Source organism: Aythya marila (assembly GCF_965140915.1).
Source record: "Aythya marila genome assembly, chromosome: 24".
Classification (NCBI taxonomy): domain Eukaryota; kingdom Metazoa; phylum Chordata; class Aves; order Anseriformes; family Anatidae; genus Aythya; species Aythya marila.
The window spans coordinates 6,428,578-6,450,420 of record NC_139065.1 but is presented as its reverse complement, the minus strand read 5'-3'; the positions used below and the strand labels follow the sequence as shown (position 1 = coordinate 6,450,420).

Sequence of the window (21,843 nt, the reverse complement as noted above, 5' to 3'; positions counted from 1 at the left end):
GGAAAATAATCCTGGACCCATTGAATTGCAAGCTAGATCAGTTATCAAAAAGACCATCGAGACTGTCAGACCAGGACAGCATATTATCCTAGCTGAAAGTTGGAGAAAACAAAGCATTGCTCACAAGGAAATCTCACTGTGGGATTTTCCAAAGTCAAAGTGCTAGCAGTCACGCAGGTCACTGCCACCTCCCAGCAAGTGCATCCATGTGTGGCACCATTGCTGTAAGCTGCAGTGCGAAATATTGCCATCAGATGGCAAAATAGCAATGAAGATGGCAAGCAGCAGCCTGCCGGAGGGAGCAACTGGTACAGGTGAATCTGGTGTAACCAAGACTGAAGATTTTTTTGTCCTGGGGGCTGGTGGATGCTGGAGGTGCAGAGCTGTGCCCTGCAGCTTCACCCCAGGAGATGCTCTGTCCGTGGACAAGGCTGACAGGGAGCAAGGTGGGTGCAAAGCATTTGGATCACAAAGCGGGTCCTGTTTCATTTTTTAGGGTAGGTGAGCAGGCAGTCTGAAGAACCTTAGGGTGGGTTTCAAGGACACTGCAGCCTGCTCATGGTTGGCATTTGGAGAAATCTTGTTAGCATTGTGCCCCAGTGTGTCTGCACTCATACATCAGCCCATGACATCCACTTCCCTGGGGTGTGAGTGGGGAGATCTGGTTGCTGTATTAAGCCTCCATTTCCCTGAAAAAGTTGTGGCTTCTCCTTACAGAAACAACCTGGAAAAGCCCTTTTAGGCCATAACACAAAAGAAAAATAAAAACAATAAACAAGTAAAATCCACCAAACAGCTGGCTCAGATAGCTGGTTTCAAAGGCCAGTGCTTATGCCAGGTGACATGAATGTTTTATGCTATTTTGCTGCTGGCTATCAGAAGGAAATTGTTTTCCTCTCCGGTGAAACTCACGCACCTGGAAGTGCCGGCCGCACTCCTGAGTGGCTGCTAAAAATAGGGTTGAGTCAGCTGGTCATCAACCTGGCTATAAAATAGGCAGCTCCCGGGGGAGCCTGAACACCCTTAGTGCTTACTACTGTGGAGCTTGTCTTGACATATGTCTAGAAGGACAGAAATACTGATGGAAAGGTAAATACTAAAAGAGCAGATAAAGAATGATGTGGCCAAGGGGCTGGAATCAGTCAAAGCAGAACAGGGTTGTTGCTCTGCTGTGATTAAATCTATTTGAATGATTTATTACTAGTGCTAGCTTGGGTGGTTGGTTGGCTCTGGTGTTGCCTTGGTTTAATGAAAGTTGTCTTCTTGATCCAAAAAAATGGCCGACCTGTGGTGGGCAGGTGTGCTTGTGAATTATGTTTGCTCATCTGCACTGAGCAGCTCTGGGTGGTCTGTACGGCTGAGCATGTGGGATTTCCATGTGCCACTCAGCAGGGGAAAGTGGTTTGGGTCTGGTTCTCTGAAGGGTGCAGAACCAGCACAAAGCACAGGAGTGGCTGGTCCTGTTTTAATTTTTTAGCAACCCTTGTTTCAAAAGGAGATGCTCAAAGATCTGGGCTTAGAGGTTGTTTAATTTTTATTTTTTTTTTGTAGTATGGCAATATGTTGCAATGGGAAGATGCAGCAGCATGGTGTCTGGGTTACACCTGTGCAAACCTGGCAGCCCCTCTGGGACCTGCTCAGCTTATCCTTCCCTCCATGCAGTTTCACTTCCTTGATTAGCAGTGTCTATAGCCCATCATAAAACCTCAAGTGTGCTGTCTACATAAACAGCACTTAAATAACAACTATAAAAGGGGTTGATCATTTACCTGGAACAGAAGAACCCTTGGACACCCAAAGCACTCTTGGATTGCAGTCCTAGCCAAAACAGTGATGATTTCCATCATGTTCAATCTGACTGCAAAACCAGGCTGAAAATGTTGTTTTCCTTCACAGCAAGGTGCAGGCTCTGGCTGCAGAGCAGCAGCCATGGGACACAGGGCGACAGCTGTCGAGGACCATCCTCTCACTGGACAGGCAAGGGGCCAAAAAGGTGCTGGAGATCTATGTCAGGCGCTCGTTGAGTTGCTGCGAGAACCCACAGGCACCAAAGGAAAGGCTTCAAGAGGGAGCCAGAGGGCGAGGGAGGAAGGCTTTGGGGCTGCAAAGGTCAGAGAGCGACTTCTGCAAGTATTCATGTGCCAAGCTCAGCCTGAAGAAGGACCAGGAAGAGGCACCCAAGGTGCTGGAGCTGGAACAGGCTCTGTTCGAGGAGAGCAAAGCATCAGCTCCTGGGGAGGCTTCAAAGGAGGAACAGGAGACCAAAAAGAAAAGCACAAAAATCTCCTCCCAGGGCAAAACCCAGCGCACCTGGTTCAAAAGCTTCTTAAATTTCCTCTTTAAGAAGAGCCCTGAGGACCAGAAGGAAAATGCAAGACAGAAAGCAAAGGAAAAAGATGCCAAAACTCCTTACAGCAGTAAAACAGAAGGAGCCAGGAAACCCAGAACCGACTCAAGCATGTCCCCACCACTGGGCAAAGTTCCCAGGAGGAGACCCAGCCTCAAGAGGGTTTTCTCCTTTAAGAAGCATGCAGAGGAGGAGCGGGGTGAGGCAGGGGTGAGGGCCAAGCGCCCCAGCTGCCTGCCCCTGCGGCATGTCCAGGGACCAGCCCCCCCAGGTGGGACCCCCACCCTTGCCCTCACCAATGGGACCTCAGCTGTTTTTTTTCGGGGGGGAAAGCAACAGCAAGTGTGGAGCGCTAGTTTCTAATCCTTACTAAGCATTGCCCACATGTTGCTTTATGGGGCATTGGGATTGGATTTGCAGGGCTTCACACTTGACTTGCTGCACCACGAATAGTTCAAATTTGCCCATGTTGAAGATGACCCTGGGTGAGGTGCACCAGCTTGCATCATTGCTGGGACTCATGAGTGCAGCCAGTTAATGCAACCTGCTCCATAGTGATTATCTGTATGCAGGTTTTATCCATACACAGTTTTTATCTGTGCACAGGTTTTCCCCCTGTAGCAAATGAGGGATATCATGATTTAGTTTAAATCCGCATTTGAAACCAGAGATTGAATCTGAAACCACCTAAGGGCCATCACTTGTTGCTTTTGCTTTGCTGCAGGGAAGGGTGGGAGCTGCCATGGCAGTGACACCCTCATCCCCATGCTGAGCACTTCCCAAAAAGCTTGCCAGGGGATCTTTGTGAAAGCCTGGTTGGTTTGGGGCCATTGCAGAAGCTCAGCTACAGTTCAGGGAACACAGCGCATGGTTCACAGTGGCATGTGCTGACCTTGCGTGGACACAGGCACCATGCCAGCAGTGTCTGTGTTCCCCTTTCTATCAGTTAGTGATTTGGCCAAGAAAAATCCCTGATTCTGAACATGTGTTCTTCCAGCAGAGGCAGAGCAGCCGGATGGTTACTACACGCGGGTCTCAGAGGAGATTGGGCTGATTGTGCAAGGCAGTGAGAGCCGAAGCAACCGGGAGCATGGGAGCGAGCAGCTGCTGAGGTTGGGTGGTGCCGATGGGGTTGGTGAGTGCTGCCCTTTGCATATACAGAAAACAGTAACATGGGATTTATCCCCATGAGGAGCCTGAATGCCCTGCTTCATGCCAAGCCCTGCTGAATGCCAAGCCCTGCTGAATGCCAAGCCCTGCTTCAGTCTTGCCTTGGCATTTAATACAACTCAAAGAGTCATATGAACCCACTGCGGGGATTTTCAGCAGCAGGGCTTGATCTGGGGAGGGACAAATTCAAAGGCAGGGGGCTGTTTTTCCTGACTGATGAAAACAAGGTGTTCAGCTATAGGCTGAAATGGGTTTTCCAGGGCTGGAGGATGACACGCTTTGCTTGGGAAGTTTCGTCAGAGGGGCTAAAAAGCTGCACTGCCCTGAGAACATCCACGCATGGTGATCAGCCACAGGGCTGGAGGTAACAAGGGAGTGACTGTGTTCTCTCTACAGATGAAGCCATCAGGAAAATCGTGGCCCTGCTCCAGAGTGCCGGAGATGAGCTGGACAGGAAGGTGAGAGGGGAACTGCAGTCAGCTGGATGGAGCTGGGGGAATTTGGGCTGATCACTGCTCTAAAACGGTGCAACACTTCCCTGGTGCAGGGAAATGCTCAGTAAAATCAAGGAAATGGCACGTCCTAATTCCCCGACTGGGTGTGGTCATGTCTGCCCGTCTGTCCTCTCTCATCTGCAGTCTTAGTGAGATGTGAAGGCATCAGCCTAACGACACACCAGGTTTTTTGTTCTTAATGTGTGCATTTGTTTGTTTCTTAAACAGGTGAAGGAAGATGCATGGCTGCAGATGTTCTTCAGAGACATGTCCTACAGCTCCTTCAAAAACCTGGCTGATGCCTATGTCCGCAAGGAGATGACAGCCAGCAGGCCCAACGTCAACCCCCAAGAAATCCAGTTTGCCTTTGCAGTACACCTCACCGCCAAGGTGGCCGGCATCTGTAACCAGGCAGTGAACAGGATCATGGGCTTTGGCACCCGCTATCTGGAAGACTCATTTGCACCGCTGTCCTATAGCAAGATCCTCCAGGTAAGGAGAAGTGAGGCTGGGGTTGAACTGCCAGCAACAAGTTAGGGCAAGGGCTAGGATTTGAATGTGATGAACAAAGAAAGTGCGTGGCAGGCAAAATGGATTATGTTGGGGGTGACAGGGTGCTGGTTTTCTCCATATGCTGCTAGTGTGGGGACAGTGTGTGCCCCATGAAGGAGTGGAGGGGCTTTGGGACAGGCTCCTGGAGGCTGGAAGTCCTGCAGGACAGTCTTTCTTCAGTATGGCCCATGGAGAGGATCAAAGGGCTGGAGAACCTGCCCTGAGAGGAAAGCATGAAGGAGTTGGGTCTTTTCACCCCAGAGAAGGCTTGTGAGGGGGGCTCATCACTGTATGCCAATACATGAAATGTTGCTACCTTTGTAGGATGGCTCTCTTTTGACAAGGAGTCACATGGAACAGACAGGGGGAATGAGTATAAATTGCACTAGGAGAAGTTTTGTATTTTTATAAGAAAGTAATTTTTCCGTGAGAACAACAGTCAGTGGCACAGCCTCCACAGGGACATAGTGGAGGCCCCGTCATTGGTGGGTTTCAAGATGCTGTTGGACAGGGAGTGGGATAATCTCATCGAGGCTTCCTTTCCCCATGGAAGGTTGAATCCAGTGATCTTCTGAGGTCCCTTCCAACCTGGGCTACAGTTTGCTCTCTGCCTGCTGCATCTCTGCAGCCAGGAGGTGCCTATAGTGCACAACATTGCTGTGATCTGGTATAACCACAACTTTTCTCCTTGACTGTGTGGGTAAAATTCCTCCTTGACCCATAGGGGAGAACAGTAGCATGGACTTGGTTTAGGATGGGACCTCACAGACGTTTCCTTTTGTCTCAGCAGGACAGAACAGAGTTCAGCACAGACAATTGTGAGAGCCCGGACTGACATCAGCTGTGCCTGTGAACCCAAGGGTTCGCGTTAATGATGGGGGACAGTCCCTGTGGGTGGCCTCGATGTGGTGTGATTTCATGAGATGTGAATTTTAAATCTGCGAAGGAAAACCACAACAATAGCCACTGTAGCATGAAGTGATTAAACCAGCCGATCTGAGGGCAACCTAGTCTGTTGAGCCCAAATGTCTGAGATTGCTCTATATTTCCTTTTTGGCCCTCATAAATGCACGTGTTGAACCCCATGGTTTGTTCATGTGTGTGTATGTGTATTTATTTACCTACTGTTCTATACATGTCTGTGAATGTACAATATAATTTCTATAGCTTCTGCCATGGGTCCTATTCAGAAAGCAAAAACATAAAATGCAAATAAATTGATCCCTATGTGACAACCAGGCTTGTCTAAAGGCTGTGGGAGATGTGCTATACATGGAATAAAGTTTGCTTTGCTATAGCTGTTGTGATCTGCTTCTTTCAAGCCAAACCCAGAGTGACATAATTTGAGTTTTACAGCAGTTATGTGGTGCGCTCCTCCCGTTTTGTCTATTTATGGCCATTCCCTTTCCAGAAAAAGGAGATTTAATTACAAAAGCAGATTGATCTGACACCAGGACCTGGGTAAAGCTTGTTCCAAGTGGCCCAGAAACTGCACTCGTTGTAAATCCCTTAGTCCTCAAGGGAGCTACAGCTGCTGGGGTCTCACCTATGATGTCTAAGAAGATGTGAAATGTCTAAGAGATTACACACTAATCAGGGGGAATGTTCCCAGTTAATCTTTGCCCAGACCCCTAAGAAGGGACCTGGATTAAGGCACTGCACTTGGCTTGGAGCCGAGAGTGCTGGTGCTCTGGGTGGTGGGAATGGCAGCAGCATCTCTATGCTAGGGTCAGACCCATCATGGGGTGAAGGGGACAAAATTTGGGAGCTGGCAGTGTGCAAGTGGTGGGACACTCCAGTGGGTTGAAGGTGATAGCTGTGATTGGGGTCAGTGCCACGCTGGGGGACGGTCCTGCATGGGCTCCCAGCAGCACCCCCCACTTACCCTCCACTCCTGGGGTAGCTGCTCTTTTCCGTCCTTGCAAAACCCCAGCTAGAACTATCTGGGGAAGCAGAGTCCTTGCAAGAGGGAAGCAGACCTCCGCCTTGCATGTTCCATTCCCCTGCTTGCAAAGCCTTGAAGGAAACATTTCAAAGAGCAGCCAAATCCCACTGCCCAGTGTTGCCAGCACAGTGTTTCCTTTTGTCCAGGAACCAGCCTGAGGTGACATTTACTGCTGGAGAAACCGAAACTGCTCTCGCCTGTTTGCACACTGTCACCTGCCTGGCACCCAGTGCCTGGGGCGGTGCCGAGGCTGTGCCTGGGGTGAGCTGGTATCAGGGACGCAGCGGGGCCAGCGGGAGGAGCCGCAGTGCTCCTGTTTGCTTTGCACCCGCGGCTGGGCGTGGTTTGTATTTGCGTGAAGAAGGAGTAGGTTTCGTATCCACTCCGACTTCCCAGAGGACATCACCTCAGCATGTGGGATGTGCCCACCAGGCAAAATGCCAACAAGAAAAATGAATTCCCTCTCCCGTTCACTTTTCCTGTGCTTTTCCTGATGTCAGATGAACCAAATCACCTCCTCCTGGGGTTGCTGGTGCTGTGGTGCCAGGGAAACAAGAAGTGAAACCTTCTCAGCCCCAAGCACAACAGGCTTGTGGTCCCAAATAACCAAATCCCAACCAAGGACAAGGCAGAGTGAAGACAGGCATGGCTTGTGTAGCCCAGGTCTCTTCTCCCAAGTGACTCCAGCATCTTTGCTTAATTTCTTGGTTAAAAATTACAGACACTGCTTGCCTGTGGCCACTGAAGATATTAAAGAAGGCATTAGAGCAGGACAAGTTATTATCCCCAGAGTTTTGAACAGTTTCCAGCTCTGGGTATTATGTTCATCCTACCCTTAACTCCCTGCTATGGTCTCAAAAAGCTAAGGCATTTGCTTCTCCTGAAAATCCCTGGGATCACGGGCATTGGCCATCTGGGCACTGATCCTGCCCAGGCAAACGCTGGCTTTGGTGCTCCACACACACAGGGCTTCTCCTGAAATCATGCCCAGGACCCCGCTGTCCCAAGTAGTTAGGCCCTGCTAATCCTGCTTTGCCAGGTGCCGGGAGGGGGAGGGTGGCTTAGAAAATCAGCCTAGCACTTAAGGAGGCAATTAATACAAAATTTGCTGTCACTAAGAGGATGATGACAAGGCTTCATCTCACGGGAGCGTGGCAGTCAGCCAAGTAGTCTTCTGTCCACTGGGACGCTTTCCGGGGCCTCAGCATTTGCAATGGGTAAGGGCTGATTTTGCATGCCTCCCTGCCTCCCCCCTGAGGATACTCCTTATAATTAATGGCAAGCTTGGGGGGGGGGGGGGGGGGGGAAATGCTGGGATGTGGCTGTGCACCCCTTGGCTGCAAAGCCCAACGTGCGCCCCCAAAGCCTGGCTCCTCCTGAGCCAAAGGGAGCCCAGGGCTTTTGGGCATGAAGTCCTTGCAGGTCTGAGTCATCAGCTTTTAGGGGGCTGCCTTTGCCCTGCCAGTCTTGGTGTCTCCTGTCCTTCCTGTGCGTGGACCCTCATCCTCTTGTCCATCCTGCCTCGTGACCCCTGCCCCTCTCCTGGACTGGCCCTGGCTCAGTGTGGGGCTGTACTCCTTTCCTTTGATGGGGACCTTCTCACACTCACAGTATATCTCCCCATGGAGAGATATATGGGAGAAATGTCTTCTTGAAAAGATAGATACTTTTTTTGTGACTACTGCAAGGTCCTTCATCATCCAGCTCAAGATCCTTCATCATCCAGAACAGAAAAAAAAAAAAAAAAAAAAAAAAAAAAAAAAGTAGACATTTAATATGTTGCTTCATTGCAGCTACAAGGGAAAAAAACACTACAAAGTGCCCAAAGAAGAGCCTGGGAGAATGACATCTGGTCAGCTGGATCTGCGTTTGAACTCCTGAGGAGCTCCAGGAGATTTTGTATCAAGTCCAGGTCCTACAGGAAAGCTGGCCTTGTGCCATGTGCTGGACATTCCTGCATGTCCCATGGGATCATTTGCAGCTTTCCACATCTTGGCAGCTGAAGAGCTGCAAGCACTGAGCAAAGCAGGAACATCCCATGCTTCTCCTGTTTGATGCCTGCTTAATTCCCTGGGGGCCTGATGCTCGTAAGTACTTATGAAGTGCACTTATGTACTTCTGATGCACTTGTGTGCTCAAGTCAGTTGCAGTGAAAGCTGATGCTTTTTACCTTTCTTCTATTGGCAGATGTTTGCCAGTGCCTTTTAGTGAACAAATTGGCTTTCCCAAAATCTGGAGGCATGAATCACACAGATCAAAGCCATGGTTCAGCTGAATGAGCTGACAGGAAGGATAGGATGGGGCATGAAGGTGGGACACTCACCTGACAAGGGGCTAAAAATCAAGCACAGAAAAGACAATGAATGGATGTAGAAGAGTGAATCCAGTAAGACTGTATATCTGCAGTAGGAAGTGGTCACATGCAAACACCCTCTTGCAAAGCAGTTTTTCACTGCTGGGACAGGCCAGGTCATGTTGCAATAGGTTTATGAGCTGGTGGCTTGCTGCTTCTTGTCCTGTGGCCCAGGGCATCCCTGGTCATGCAGGTGATACCAATCCGGGAGTACTTGCAATTGATGCTTATCTGCTGATGGCAGCCACCAACAAAACTCCAATCCAGAAGCGTTTTACACATTGAGGTCAGAGTTTCTGCTCCCACCACACAGCATATAGCCCCCAGTGGGGCAGAGGGGACTCAGCCGTGGCTGGAGAGGACAAGGAAAGTTCTTGAGATTCAGGGGGGAATGGCATTGCAGAGGTTTCCTCTGGATGCTGGGACAGTCTTGTTTCCTTGCAGTGTCTTGGCCAGGCTTTCACACCAGCCCAGGGAATGAGAGGTCTCTCCTTAAGCATGCCTGTTGTTATGTACATGTCCTTATTATTCATATGGGTATAATAGACACACAACCTTGAAGGTAACATATGTACTATTCATTAAACACTAAGCATATGTGTTTCAACAACATAAGTGACACATTATTTAGTAATATTTAATAAATCTATTTAAAACAACAATTTTTATTCTGCATTTTGGCAGCAGCATTAGGTTATTAAGGCAAAAAAAAAAAAAAAGGCACTAGAAATCTATTCAATTTTTCCCTGTTTTTAATTTTTAATGGAGGCAGCCTGAAGGCAGTTGCGCTTTGGGCCGGTATCCCAGGATCTGGGGAGCACAGCGCTACTGCAGGGGGTCCTTCTGGGGCCTTACAAAGCACAGAGCCGGGGGAAGAGAACAGCAAATCCAGCTCCTTGGGTTTCTGGCCAAAGCATATCCAGAAGTCAGGCAAAGACAAAAAGTTTCCAACAGGGAGCAATTACAAGAGATATTTCCAAACCTATCACAGTACTCTGTGTAACAGCCCACATCCACTCCTTGTGTAACATCCTCTGGCTTTAAGTGTCTTATACAAGCCTTTACTCACTCAGTACTGAGCTGTGCCTAAGCCAGGATTGAAGGTGAATCCAATTTAGAAAAACACCCTTGATGAACAAAGCATGATGCAAAGAGGAAAATTTGCGTGGCTGTTCTGATGCACGGTGGCACAGCAGTGTGGGGACCATCTCCAGGTGGCAGCTGACGGGACTTAGGATCACTCGTTATAAAAGGGAAGTCTTGACTCAGCCCTGAGCAGTGGAGCTGGCCATCCTTGAGGATTACAGGAGCTGTTTAGACCAGGGAAAATCTGGCTTTAGAACAGGAGGCAACTGAAGTAACTTGTGAATGTAAACACCTTGGGATCTGTCATTAAAAGAGGCAAAAAATCCATCTTCTGAACTCAGCTGCAGCCAGAGATGAGCCTGAGGAAAGCAGAGGAGATAAAAGCTTGATGTTTACATGGTGAAGGACGGCTTGTGACATTAAACTAGAAATTTGACCTCAAGATGACTGTGGAGGATCTGCAGGCTTCAGGCACCCCTTTCTCACTATCTTTTTCAGGCAGTGGCTTTCTTGCCCTGTACCAGGTTGGGGTGGTGCAGTCCCTCCTGGAGCTGGCTCCCGAGCTGCTCAAATCTGCCTGCAAGGTCTATGGCTCATCTGCTGGCTCACTCATTGCTGCTGCTGTGGTGTGTGGCATCAACCTCGGTAAGGAAATAACCACCCGGGTTTCTTTGCTACAGAATTTTTATTTCAGAATGGAACGGGAGGTGGTAATATCTTAAGCACTGTTGGGAGGTGGGATGTATTACTAGTGCAACTCATATCACTTATAAGGCATAAAAGAAATCTTCAGGTGATGTCACTTTTGGCAGTCACCCTAAAGCAATTTTGGGTGGTGTCTGCTGAAAAAGCCAGTTATTGCGGTCTGAATGTTGTCTCAGATGGTTGGGTAGATACTGCATGGGCAAATCTGGACATACCTGTATATTGCATTAGTTCATCCACCTGTTCCTGCTGAAGGAGCAGATCTCCTTCCCTTCTGTTGCCAGCTCCAGGGAGTGCCGAGATGTGTCCCAAAGCAAGTTCAACTAAGCTTATGCCATATGTATAATATAAACATATTATGTGCTTATGGGGTCAGACCCCTTAGCATCTTTAGGGATGTGAGTGGCAGCCACATGGGTGTCTGTAGAGTTAACAACTCCCCTTCCATGCTGCTTGGGTCAGCCCAACCAACTGATCCAGCACGAGGGAAGACATGGCTCAATACCTGTTTCTGGATAGAAGAGAAGCTTTCATGTTGGAAAAAGCACCAGAGCTCATAAGTGGGACGGGATGTGCCAGGGGAACGGCAATCCCCACTCCTGGCTGGAGCTCTTATTGCTGCAGAAGAGGTTTTTACTCTGAACCACTTTAGACAATGTGGAAGTAGGCCCCCTTAGCAATAAATCTACATGTAGAATTAATTCAGAGCAGTTAATCCACTTTAATAATCACATCCTAACATATTTCTAATTGCAGCCTATATGTAAACTAGTGTATGCAAGATGTGCCTTTGAATGCTGATCCAGCCTCTGCATCAAGAAATATGGATGTTCAGGAGGATCAGGGTCCAGGCACTCTTCTTGGGGTCAAAATAAAGAGAAAGCAAGGAGGAAATGTAAAACACTTATAACCTCTGATGGGCACTAGAGTCACTCAGCTGGAGCTAAAAATAATTCAGAACTTGGCAAATAAATTTAGACAAGACAACAGGCTATGTGCTGCTGGAAAGCTTTCTGCCCATGTCGGGATGAACTTCCCTACAAATCAGTAAGGGCCCTAGTGCTCTCCTCTCTGGTGCAATGGGATGGAGCTGGGGCTCCCACAAGTGCAAGTCCAGCTGCTCTCACCAGTGGCATCAGCATTGGAACAGGGGGCTGCTACACTGGGCTGGCAGGGCACTGGCCCCTTAGTGGAGATGCTCAGATGATCTTGTATCTGAAGCACTTTCTCCAGGAGAAGAGAAGATCTTTTGAGTAGTTATGTATCTGTTTGGGTTTCTAATAAGGGAAATGCAATGAGGCCCAAACCTAGCCAAGTTTCTAGCCAAGAAGAGGGGCAGAATGAGGGTTAAGGGCGTGCTCAGCCCCTGGAGGGGTGTCTTGTGCGGTGGATGCAGTTGCATGCCTGGGCTGGGTGACGAGCTCAGCACTCCCCAAGCCAGGCTGTCCCCTGCCATCCCACCGGTCACCTCTTGGACATGTGGTTGTCACCAGCAAGCTGATGCAGCAGGACAGTGATGGCACTGCATGTGGGGGTCAGCCCAACCAACCTCATGCCCTTGGCCAGAGTCCCCAGAGCTGCAGCCAGCTATCGCTTCCTGCCCAGCAGCGCACAGGTTGGTTGTTCAGGTTCTCCCCCATTGCCAGGGAGCAGAGCAGCCAGGCAGTGCCTGGGGTATCTTCAGCTCTTCCATTGTCCCTGAGGACCCTACATGAACCCACTGAGAGTTAATCATCGCACCACATGGCCTAAACATCCGCTCAAACAGTTATAACACCTCTTAATACCTGTGTTGCTCCAGTTGCCTTCAGGACACCGTCTGTCTGTCTGTGCTTTTAAAGCAATCTCACAAGACAGCACCTCTGCTCCTACAAAAGCTTGCGCAGAGTCCTGGTGAGCTTGCCCAGGCATAAGAATCATTCTTTGCAGGACTGGGGAGCTGGAGAAGCTTTACAAGGCCACAGTTTATCTGCCTGAGGTGGGGTATTCCCACAGGTAACCTCTCCATTTCATCAAACAGACCAGTGCTGACCATGGGGTTTACTGAAACTCTCTTCCTCCCATTACTTCCAAAACTTCTGGCTGCTGCCCCCTCATTTGGGGCTCTGCAGTTCTCCTCCTTTAATCCAGCTTCTGGGATGTGCAAATGTCTGCAATGATTTTTAACACTGGCTGGGAGGTCACCGGGGCTCAGTTAGGTGGGGAGCCCCAGCACACTGCAGACCGGATGCCCAGCTTGCAGGAAAGCCCTGCACAGAGCAGGGATATGTTGTGCAAATCACAGTGACACTGACAACCCCACATCTGTGCTGCCTCCCCCTTTATGGGACACTTTGGAGTCTGTCCCTAACCCTTGACAGGCACTCTTCAGTGAGGATGAGGATGTCACCAATGGGGTTGTGCTCAGTAGCATGTTGTCCTTTGAGGACACCATGGGGGAGAAGTTCCTCTTTCCATCTCATCACCGTGTCCCCAGTTAGAGCAGCAGTGTCATCCCAGGGTATAGTGCTCAGATCCATGAAAATCTTGAACGGTGTGCAGTGTTAAAAATAGGATTGAAAATAAAACTCTAGGGGCAGTGGCAATATTGACTGTTTCTCTGTCTTCCCTCCCCTCTCCCCCCATATCAGATGACCTAAAGGAATTTTTCTTTGCAACTGCCAAGGAAGCCAGGAAAACCATCCTGGGCCCTCTCTCTCCCAAGTGCAGCTTGCTGGCAAATATCAGGGCTGTTTTGCAGCGGAGGCTGCCAGAGGACTCCTACCAGGTGGCTTCAGGGCGGCTGCACATCTCACTCACGCGGGTAGTGGACGGCCAAAACGTCATGGTCTCTGAGTTCAGCTCGAAGGAGGAGCTCATTCAGGTAACGGGACCCTCCTCTGATGCCCATAGGAAGACTTCTACCCATCTCTTAGGGTGGAGGTACCTAAACATCTGTGATGTTAACTGCACTATTTTCTACCCAAGATAGGAAGAGTGTCAGGAAGCTCTGCCAAAGTCATCACAGTCCCATCACCGTCAGCTCCAACAGGCTTGGAGGGAGGGAGAAGAGGGAGAAGGATGCTGTTAGGTCCAGAGCCAGCCAGGAATAAATCATGCTCTTATAGAGAAGAAGGTTTATTTCTCAAAAAAAAAAAAATGATGCTGGCATGTTGGCCAGATTTAAGTGCTAATGACCTTTTGCAAAGAGTGCTGTCAATGCTAACGAGACCTCTTGGCTTCCTGAACAGGTCTCTTCTTAGCCAAGTCCTGTTGGCAGTAATTTTTCTCATTTCCTCAGCACTTTCCTGGGAGGAAATATCTGGACAAAGTGCCTCTGTTGCTGAACCACAAATAGCTAATTAGCCAGCAAATTGGCTGTCAGGAAAATAATCCCAGGGTTCCTTAACGAAGCTGACCATGAGATTATGGGCTTGCTTGCCCCAGTAGAGGACAGCAGAACTGCTGGTGTTCACCCTGTGGTGCCTGTCCTAGAGGAACCCAGGGCCCTGAGATACTCATTCCCAGCTGTTGAGATTGGTAAGTAACAGTTATACACGCAGCAGAATGAAAATGCATTGTGAGGGTGTCTTGGTTTTGTCCAAAAACCTCAAGTCTGAAAAATGACCCCAAAGTTTCACCTTGCCACTGCTAGTAGAAGCATTTGGACAGTGATATATGGATATACAACTTTAATATTTCTGGCAGCTACAAAATAAGAAATGAAGTGGCATGCCCTTATCCAGAGAAGCTTTGTTGAAATTAGATGTTTTGGCCTTCTTGAAACATTTCTTTTGGGCACAGTCACATGCAAAGCTCAGGTGGTGCTGACAGCCTGGCTCCAGTTGATTTGTCAACCCTGAATTTGCAGGCACCCAGTTGAGCAGCCTTTGTTCAGGGCAACTTTGATAAGAACATTTACTTCTGCAATTCATCTCCTCCTCCAGGCTCTCCTCTGCAGCTGCTTTCTTCCTATCTACTGTGGGTTCATCCCTCCATCCTACCGAGGTGTGGTGAGTGATATTTTCAAGAAAACATATGCTTGAAGCAGTATGTTCCTGGGTTTAAACTGTATGTGCCCTCCAGCAGGGATGGATGTACATGTCTAGGCATCTTCTTCTGTTAATAGAGGATGATAAAGCCTTTTAGCATGCTTTTCATACCATCCCATGATTAGCTAGGGTGAATGGCAATCTGGAGAGCCCCCTGATGCTTTGCCTATGGACAGAGCCTGGATAACATCTTGCCTCACAGGTCTCCAGAGAGAGATGAGAGGACGCCCACACTTTGGACTTTGACATGCAATCCGGTCACCCCGGGCAGGATCTGTCTGCAGCACACATGTCTCCATTCACTCAAGTGCAGACTTGCATAGATGAAATATCAAAAGTTTGTGGGAGGATCCTCCCTCAACCATGTGCGCATTTATCTGCTATGAAACACTGCAGTGAAGTCAACAGATTTGGTCTGTCTTCCTGCTAAGCCTCAGTGAAGGAGGAGCACCACACCTTGTGTTCTCTGTGCAGCATGGCAGCGGACCACAGAGCAGTTAATGCATCACGACACATTTGCGTGTCAAAGCCCACGAAGTCATGATACTCGGTTTGCAGTTGGTTTTAAGCCAGGGTCTTTCTTCAGCTCTTGTTGATCTGCACTTACTGGTCCTGCTCAGTCCTCGGGTGTCCATGGCTGCCTGTGGCCAGGCCTCCAGAGCTGACCCAGGCTACAGAGCTTTTACACAAAGCATACAATGTGTGCAGGACCCAGAGCCTGGTGATGTTGCTGCATGACGGTTGGACTAGATGATCTTGTAGGTCCTTTCCAACCTTGTGTTTCTATGATTTCATGAGACATCTTTGAACTGGTATTTCATGAGCCTATAATTTGATATTCTGCAGTCATTGTAACCTCACATCCCACCAAGATGAGCATTCAATTCAAGTTCCTTTTGGAATACAATGAATAACATTTTCCTTGCCCAGTGAGTAATTCTCCAGGGATTTGCAGGCAGTTATTAAATGTGAGCACCCTACAGATTGGGCTCACAGTAACAACAGAAAAAGACCAAACCTGAGATTCAAGACTTTAAATTTATATGACACTGTATGATTTCTTAACAACTTTATAAATCTTTATGAACTAAATTAATAATTTTTCCGTTTTAAGAAGTGCTGTAGATTATACAGCACCTGGCTGGGGAGCCAGCTGGGTGCTGTGAGCAGGGCACCCAGCAGAAGGATCTGGCAGATGCTCGCATCTAGGTGAGGTGATGCTACCCTCACACATGTTTTGTAGCAATCCTTGGAGCAAATCCTGCCTCTGCTCTTCCCCTTCAGCGATACGTTGACGGAGGATTCACAGGTCTGCAGCCTGTCTCCAGCTTGGAGGAAGCCGTGATCACTGTGTCCCCATTCACGGGAGAGCTTGATATCTGTCCACGGGACTGTCCTGCCATCTTCTACTGTTTCCAGATCTTTAATGGCAGCATTCAGATCTCAGTAGAAAACCTGTGCAGGATCAGCTATGCCCTCTTTCCACCTAGCACCATGGTAAGTCCACCAGGCCCTCCTCCTACCTTTCATTTGGTTAAAACAAATTAGTGCTGGATCTGCTTTCCCAAGCTTTATGGTTCACATCAGTCTCCATCATTAATTAATTGGATTTCATGGGAAGGAGTCAGACCCTGACTACCTTGGGGCAGTCCCCACTCCTTTTGCAGTGTATTTTTAGTGGACACTGCTGATGGGTGACCAGCCTGGGACAGGGTCCCACCTTGTTTGACAGCCTGCAAAGGACCAGTGTGTTGGTGGCTGGAAACCACCCAAATTCCCTCCCAGATTGTCACTCCCAACCCTCCACAGCAAAACAGCTTTGCATACATCCTGCCCCTCCATCCTGAAAGGAGAGCTCTTTAGTGACCTCTAGTGTTTCTCTTTGCAGATCTTGAACGACATTTTTTCCCAAGGGTACCAGGACACTGCGCTTTTCCTCTGCAGGAACAGTAAGTATTACCCCAGGACCCGAAGAGCAGCCTAGAAGCACGACCTGCTCAGCAGAGCATAGCCAATGCAGTTGGCCAAACATCAGGCCTTTCTTTTCATGGCTCACAGATGCCTTTGGCTTTAACTACTTTGACGGCAATTTCCGCTTTGCCAGCATGTGTGGGAAGAGCGACTTTCCGCAACCTAACGGGATGTTGAACAGCCTGAGCAAAAGGGTGCCACAGTACCTGGTGCCACACTTCCTTCCAGGTAGAGGATTCAGGGTGCTGACCTTGGGTTTTGGGGGTGGCTGAGGCAACTAAACACTTTAAGGGGATCAATATTATATTTAAAGCATTAATGAGATTTTTATTAGGGTAAATATACCTATAGCTGCAGTAGCCATTGCAAAGAGGCTTTGTAAGAGTGGCTCAAGCTTGATCCTGGCATGGGCTCGGTACATATGGGCTGAGCTGCAGCAAGAGTGGCTCAACAGGAGGAATTGTCGCCTTTATTGGGTTATTTCTAATGACTGGTCTTTATTTACTTTGGTGTTGTCACCTATGGGAGCAGGCCTGGCTCGGTGGAAGAAGCAGGAGATGTTCAGACTGCAGGATCCACTGTCAAAGGTCCTGTTGCAGCCATACAAGCTGCCGGCGTTTGTTAAGAAGGGGTAAGACCATCTTAATAAAGGCATCAAAGCTGAGACTGATAGAGAAACAACTGGTTGTGCCTTCAGCAGTGGCAAGAAAGGCTGAAGGGATATAGTGCCAGGTTAGCTCTGGGCAGAAAGGCACCCCTGCAAGTCCACTGCTGGGGTGTATGACAGGCTGCAGTATCCTTCAGGTGGCAGCTCTACAGGAAACACCAAGAGCAGCCTCCAGGGCAGTGCAGGCTGGCAGCAAGTCCATGTTTAACTATAAACCAGGGCAAGCTGATGCACACCCACTGCTTTTGCAAGATAAACTTAGCAGCAGCTCCTTCCTCTTCAAGAAATTTGGTATTCTCTGATGCCAAGCCCTGAGAGAGTGGGTGCAGCAAGCATAGGATTAATTGGGTATGGAAAAGAGAATCACCATGTGCATTTGCTGTTAACTCTCCCCCTTTCGCTGTACTTACCAGACCTTAAACTCCACCTGCTTATTTTGCTTTTGCAGGCTGAAGCAGCTGTGGAAGCTGCTGGAAGACATCGTCTCCCTGGCAAAACAGTTCCAGAAGCTCCTCCAAACTGTGGTGCCCAGCTTGCCTAAGAGAGCCATGGCCAGGGGGTGAGATGCCTGGGCAGAAGCAGGGCAGGGTGCAGGGCAGGGAAACCCCAGGGGAGCTCACCCATGGGTCACTGAAGATGAGTTTGGCTAAAAATTCCAATCTGGGGTACTTCATCTTTAAAGTATTGTTTACCCTGGGATGCTGTACTATTTATTCAGTAACATCTGAAAAAAGCTACAAAACAGCACAGCATTGCTTCCCTATGGCAATGTATTCCAGAACATTTATATGCTGGGCTCTGTCCTAGGAGGACACATGAAGTGTGTCCACAAAAAACCCGACTAGCATTTTGGCACTGAACTCTCCAGTATTCAAGGCAGTTAGCTTGCCAGAGACTTTTTAGCTGTGCCTACCCAAAGCCTACTTCCAAGTTACTTTGCAGGCAGCTGGAAAGGGACTGGCACAGAAAGATTTTATCCTACAGGCAGCTATTGCTGTGCGATTCCTCATCCAAGAAACAGTCCTTCAATGTCAGACATCCCTGTTTTTTATTTTTTTTATTTTTATTTTTGTCTATGATGGTTAACTGACCCTGGCTCAATTAATCACCCACTTGTTCCCTTAGGTAACCATCCTGGATGGACCCTGGGGTTCTCCAATGCCAAGTAGTTTTCCATCACAGGAAGCAGTGGGTGACACCAGAGATTGTTTCACATGGCTGCATGGCTGCTGTCTTTGTGGAGTTTTGCAGGGGTGGCTTTTTCACTTGGGGAATTGGGCTGATTTTGTTTCTAGAGTTATTGCTGCAGTCTCCCTATCCAGGCCTGACCAGCTTTAACATGATGGCCAAGGAAAAGCACTGCAGTGTTGCATCTGCAGCCAAACCACAGGCTGCACAGGAGGGATCCAGCATCTTGACTTGCATGTATGTATAGGCCAGCCACCGTTTTACCTAACCACTGACCACAAGAAGCACCCCTCTCCCTTTTTTAATCCAGATCGCAGGACAGGCATTTGCCAGGAAATGTTACATTTTAAATGCATCAAAAACTTTCAAACTTTCTAGTTTCCTGAAATTATTTTACCAACTACCTATTCTTGAACTCCAAATGCACTTGGAGGCCTGCTTTTCCTGCCAGTGGATGTAGGGGAACCTTTGGACCACATTAAATTTGCATCAATTAAGAAGGAAGGATGGAGAAGCCTAACAATTAACTCTTCTTCTTCAAAGCATTGCAGTCCTGGAGACTGTATCTATTACACAGGGAGAGCTGACATTTCACAAATACATTAGTTCTTTCCATCGTTCTGTCATTTGCTGATACAAGCAGTGTACAATCTAGGCAAACACACCTCTTGTTGCTGATCTGTATGTAGAAAGAATTGGCAGCACTCATTTCAAACACCTTTTGCACATCAGATGCTGATGGATTGGCTGTATCCCCAACCAAGTCTCCTGCATTTGTTGGTTCCTGATGGGCAGTGAACAGCACAATAGCACAAGCTGTTTATTTGAATAAACAGCTTGTTTAATTGCACAAAGGGAAATAGTACAGATGGAAGTTTCATCCAAATAGCTCTGGGGACTGCAGGCTTGAGTGTGGGATAGCTATAGGCTGCATCGATATAAACAGATTCTAAGCTAACTATGACTGCACAGTGAAAGATTAATATAATTACATTCTGCTATCTCTGCTTGAAATCAAACCTGGAAATACTATATATGCAATGTGCACCTCTGAGCTTGCTAAAAGAAACCTGGGTGCTTGTTTTCATTGGATCCATCAAAACCTGTTCCTATCTCCCTTCTGTACTGGACAGATTTATATAACTCAAGCCCCTCAGCTAAAGCTGGGATGCTTGAAACCAGCTCATGAACTATGACCATCTACCCCACCACAGGTCAAAGCAGAGGTGGGACAGAGACACCCACCACTCCCAGGCAGGAGCAGGGCTGGTCAGCCTGTCATCTGCTTTAGCTTATACTACACTTCTGCATTCCCTTCCAGGCAGACAGCCCCACTGTGCAACAGCCTTTCTCCTGGTCTCTCTAGCAAGTACCACCACCCTTTAGCAGGATAGGGTCATTTCAGTCAGCCTCAGACAGTTACTGTATTTCTCACTCAAATGGGAATTAAAATCCCCCAAAGAAAACTGTCATATAAGATTTGGATATCCAAATCCACCAAGTTTGTCTGCAAATCTTAGCCACCAAACAGGAGCATAGCTTGAAGGGGCAAACCTGCCCAAGTTATGTGGTATGGTGCTTGATCAAATAGAGCTAGCAAAACTTCAGGAATTTTCTGTTAACAAAAAAAAAAAACAACAGCCTACAGGGAACATCTTAAACAGAACTCCCATACCACAAGCCTGCAGATGTGTGTTAGGACCTAAGTAGTGACTCATCATACATATCAGCTGCTTTATGCTTTATTAAGCCTTCATCTTTTCAAGTAAGCACATCTGGTGCTGTCTGCTCTCCACAAGCTTGGGGCTAATGGCACAAAGGAGTCTTTGCAAGGGGCAGAAGCAAAGTTTGACATTTTTTTGAATCATCTCATGCAGGAGCTTGTTTCAAGCTGGGAAAGCCAGATGCACTCCCTTCAAACCATGCAGCAGCTTCTGTATTTCTCCTGAAACAGCCCTGTTCAGGTAGGGTAATGAGGCCTGCGGGGATAGGAGGAGTGCTGTGGCCCAGCCTGTGCTGGTGACATTATTGCCAGTGTGTTCTTCAATGCATCTTGGTGTGTGTCAGCAGGCTGGGTTGCAAGTTGCTCTCTTCTCTTTGAAACATAAACTGGGGTAAAAGGCAGCAGATGCATTAGGAACGATCTTCTGTAGCTGGCAAGACCCTAAAGGGAGTAAAACCACATTGATCAATCTGACTGACTCTTCTGTGACAAACTGGATTCAAATACCTGATAGGGCTGCTTCCTTCCCTCCTGTTATCTCCAATGTAATTGGATAAGCATGTTTTGAAATGCTTAAAACAATGTCCCCATATTGCTGTTCTGCTGCTTGGATTAGTCTACATTGAATCCCATAGAGATATGAAGCCCAAGGTAGCTCTGATGAAGGTTTGGACACAATCCAAGCAATTAGGTACTTTCTCTGAAGCTAGATCCCACCCTAGATCCAGAGAGAGGGGAATCTTGGGGCCTGATCCATGCAACTGAACGAAAACAAAACAAACGTGTCCTATCCTGTGTCTCAGGGTTTTTGCTGCAGATATTTTATCGTGAACTGACTGTTTCTATGTTAGATACTAAGGGCTTCAAAAATGTCCTGCTGGGCAGATGGATAAAGAGGCAAATGTTTGTGATTAACTCACTAATCTACCCTGAGCTTTGCTCCTGTGCAAGCCTTACAAGAACAATAGTCCTTTTGGAGCTTTTCTGGCTTATTCAGGAACACAGTTGAGAGTTGTGTGCAGGTTTATACCCTTGCTTATTTAGTTATACTAATGACCTTACAGTGTTGTACACATAGACAATAAAAAAGTCTTTTTCTGACCTAATCAGGGCTTTTCCTTCCCAGACATGAGAAATCTGAGGCACTTCTCCCCAGGAGACTGAGAGCCCTTACTAATGTCTTGGTTGTTATGTGGCCTAACAAGTAAGTCTTGATTCCTACCACAGGTGATCTTAGGTTAGTGAAAACTGTTACAGCCCAGCTGCTGGCTTGGGGAAAGCTCATTTTAATTCCTACCCTCAAAACTAGAGACAAAGGAATCCCTGATTGTCCAGACCCTGTCCAACCTCCAAATAAACCTGTTTGCTATTCTGCTACTTTCAAAAGCTACATGTAGATCAGACTGATTGAGATAAACAAGCAAGCATGCAAACTATTATGCATTTTCACAGTAGGACTCTTTCCATTGGTTGAGTTGTCAGTACTTTACACTGGTTTTCAAATGAAATGTCTTTTTTGCTTTCATTTAAGGTTTTGCATTCGTTTTCCAAGGTTTTAATTTTAGATATGGAATGGTGAGGGCCCTGTTTCCCTCCCTCTGTATTTCTCAT

At 47.9% G+C, this 21,843-nt stretch overlaps 2 protein-coding genes across 3 annotated transcripts; both read left to right on the top strand.

Annotated features, from left to right (window-relative positions):
- Nucleotides 1-1,047: 1,047 nt before the first annotated feature.
- On the top strand, nucleotides 1,048-5,833 carry LOC309887142 (uncharacterized protein). 2 transcript variants are annotated; one of them, XM_082778623.1, is made up of 6 exons: nucleotides 1,048-1,089; nucleotides 1,897-2,618; nucleotides 3,345-3,482; nucleotides 3,914-3,975; nucleotides 4,240-4,503; nucleotides 5,354-5,833. In XM_082778623.1, the coding sequence occupies exons 1-6, from the start codon at nucleotides 1,058-1,060 to the stop codon at nucleotides 5,396-5,398; spliced, it is 1,263 nt and encodes a 420-aa protein (XP_082634749.1). In that variant the 5' UTR covers nucleotides 1,048-1,057; the 3' UTR covers nucleotides 5,399-5,833. The 2 variants fall into 2 exon arrangements, with proteins under 2 accessions (XP_082634749.1, XP_082634748.1); XM_082778622.1 differs by having other exon boundaries at nucleotides 5,351-5,833.
- A 4,557-nt stretch (nucleotides 5,834-10,390) lies between these two features.
- On the top strand, nucleotides 10,391-18,450 carry PNPLA1 (patatin like domain 1, omega-hydroxyceramide transacylase; the record flags this gene model as incomplete). Its single annotated transcript, XM_082778390.1, has 8 exons — nucleotides 10,391-10,592; nucleotides 13,283-13,515; nucleotides 14,579-14,644; nucleotides 15,968-16,180; nucleotides 16,572-16,632; nucleotides 16,742-16,856; nucleotides 17,770-17,880; nucleotides 18,447-18,450. The coding sequence occupies 8 exons, from the start codon at nucleotides 10,391-10,393 to the stop codon at nucleotides 18,448-18,450; spliced, it is 1,005 nt and encodes a 334-aa protein (XP_082634516.1).
- Between the last annotated feature and the right edge of the window lie 3,393 nt (nucleotides 18,451-21,843).

Coding starts and splice junctions, on each gene's coding strand:
- LOC309887142 (XM_082778622.1), top strand. CDS start 1,058: ATGTCTAGAAGGACAGAAATACTGATGGAAAG. Junction 1,090..1,896: donor ACAGAAATACTGATGGAAAG/GTAAATACTAAA, acceptor TTTCCTTCACAG/CAAGGTGCAGGCTCTGGCTG. Junction 3,976..4,239: donor GAGATGAGCTGGACAGGAAG/GTGAGAGGGGAA, acceptor TTTCTTAAACAG/GTGAAGGAAGATGCATGGCT.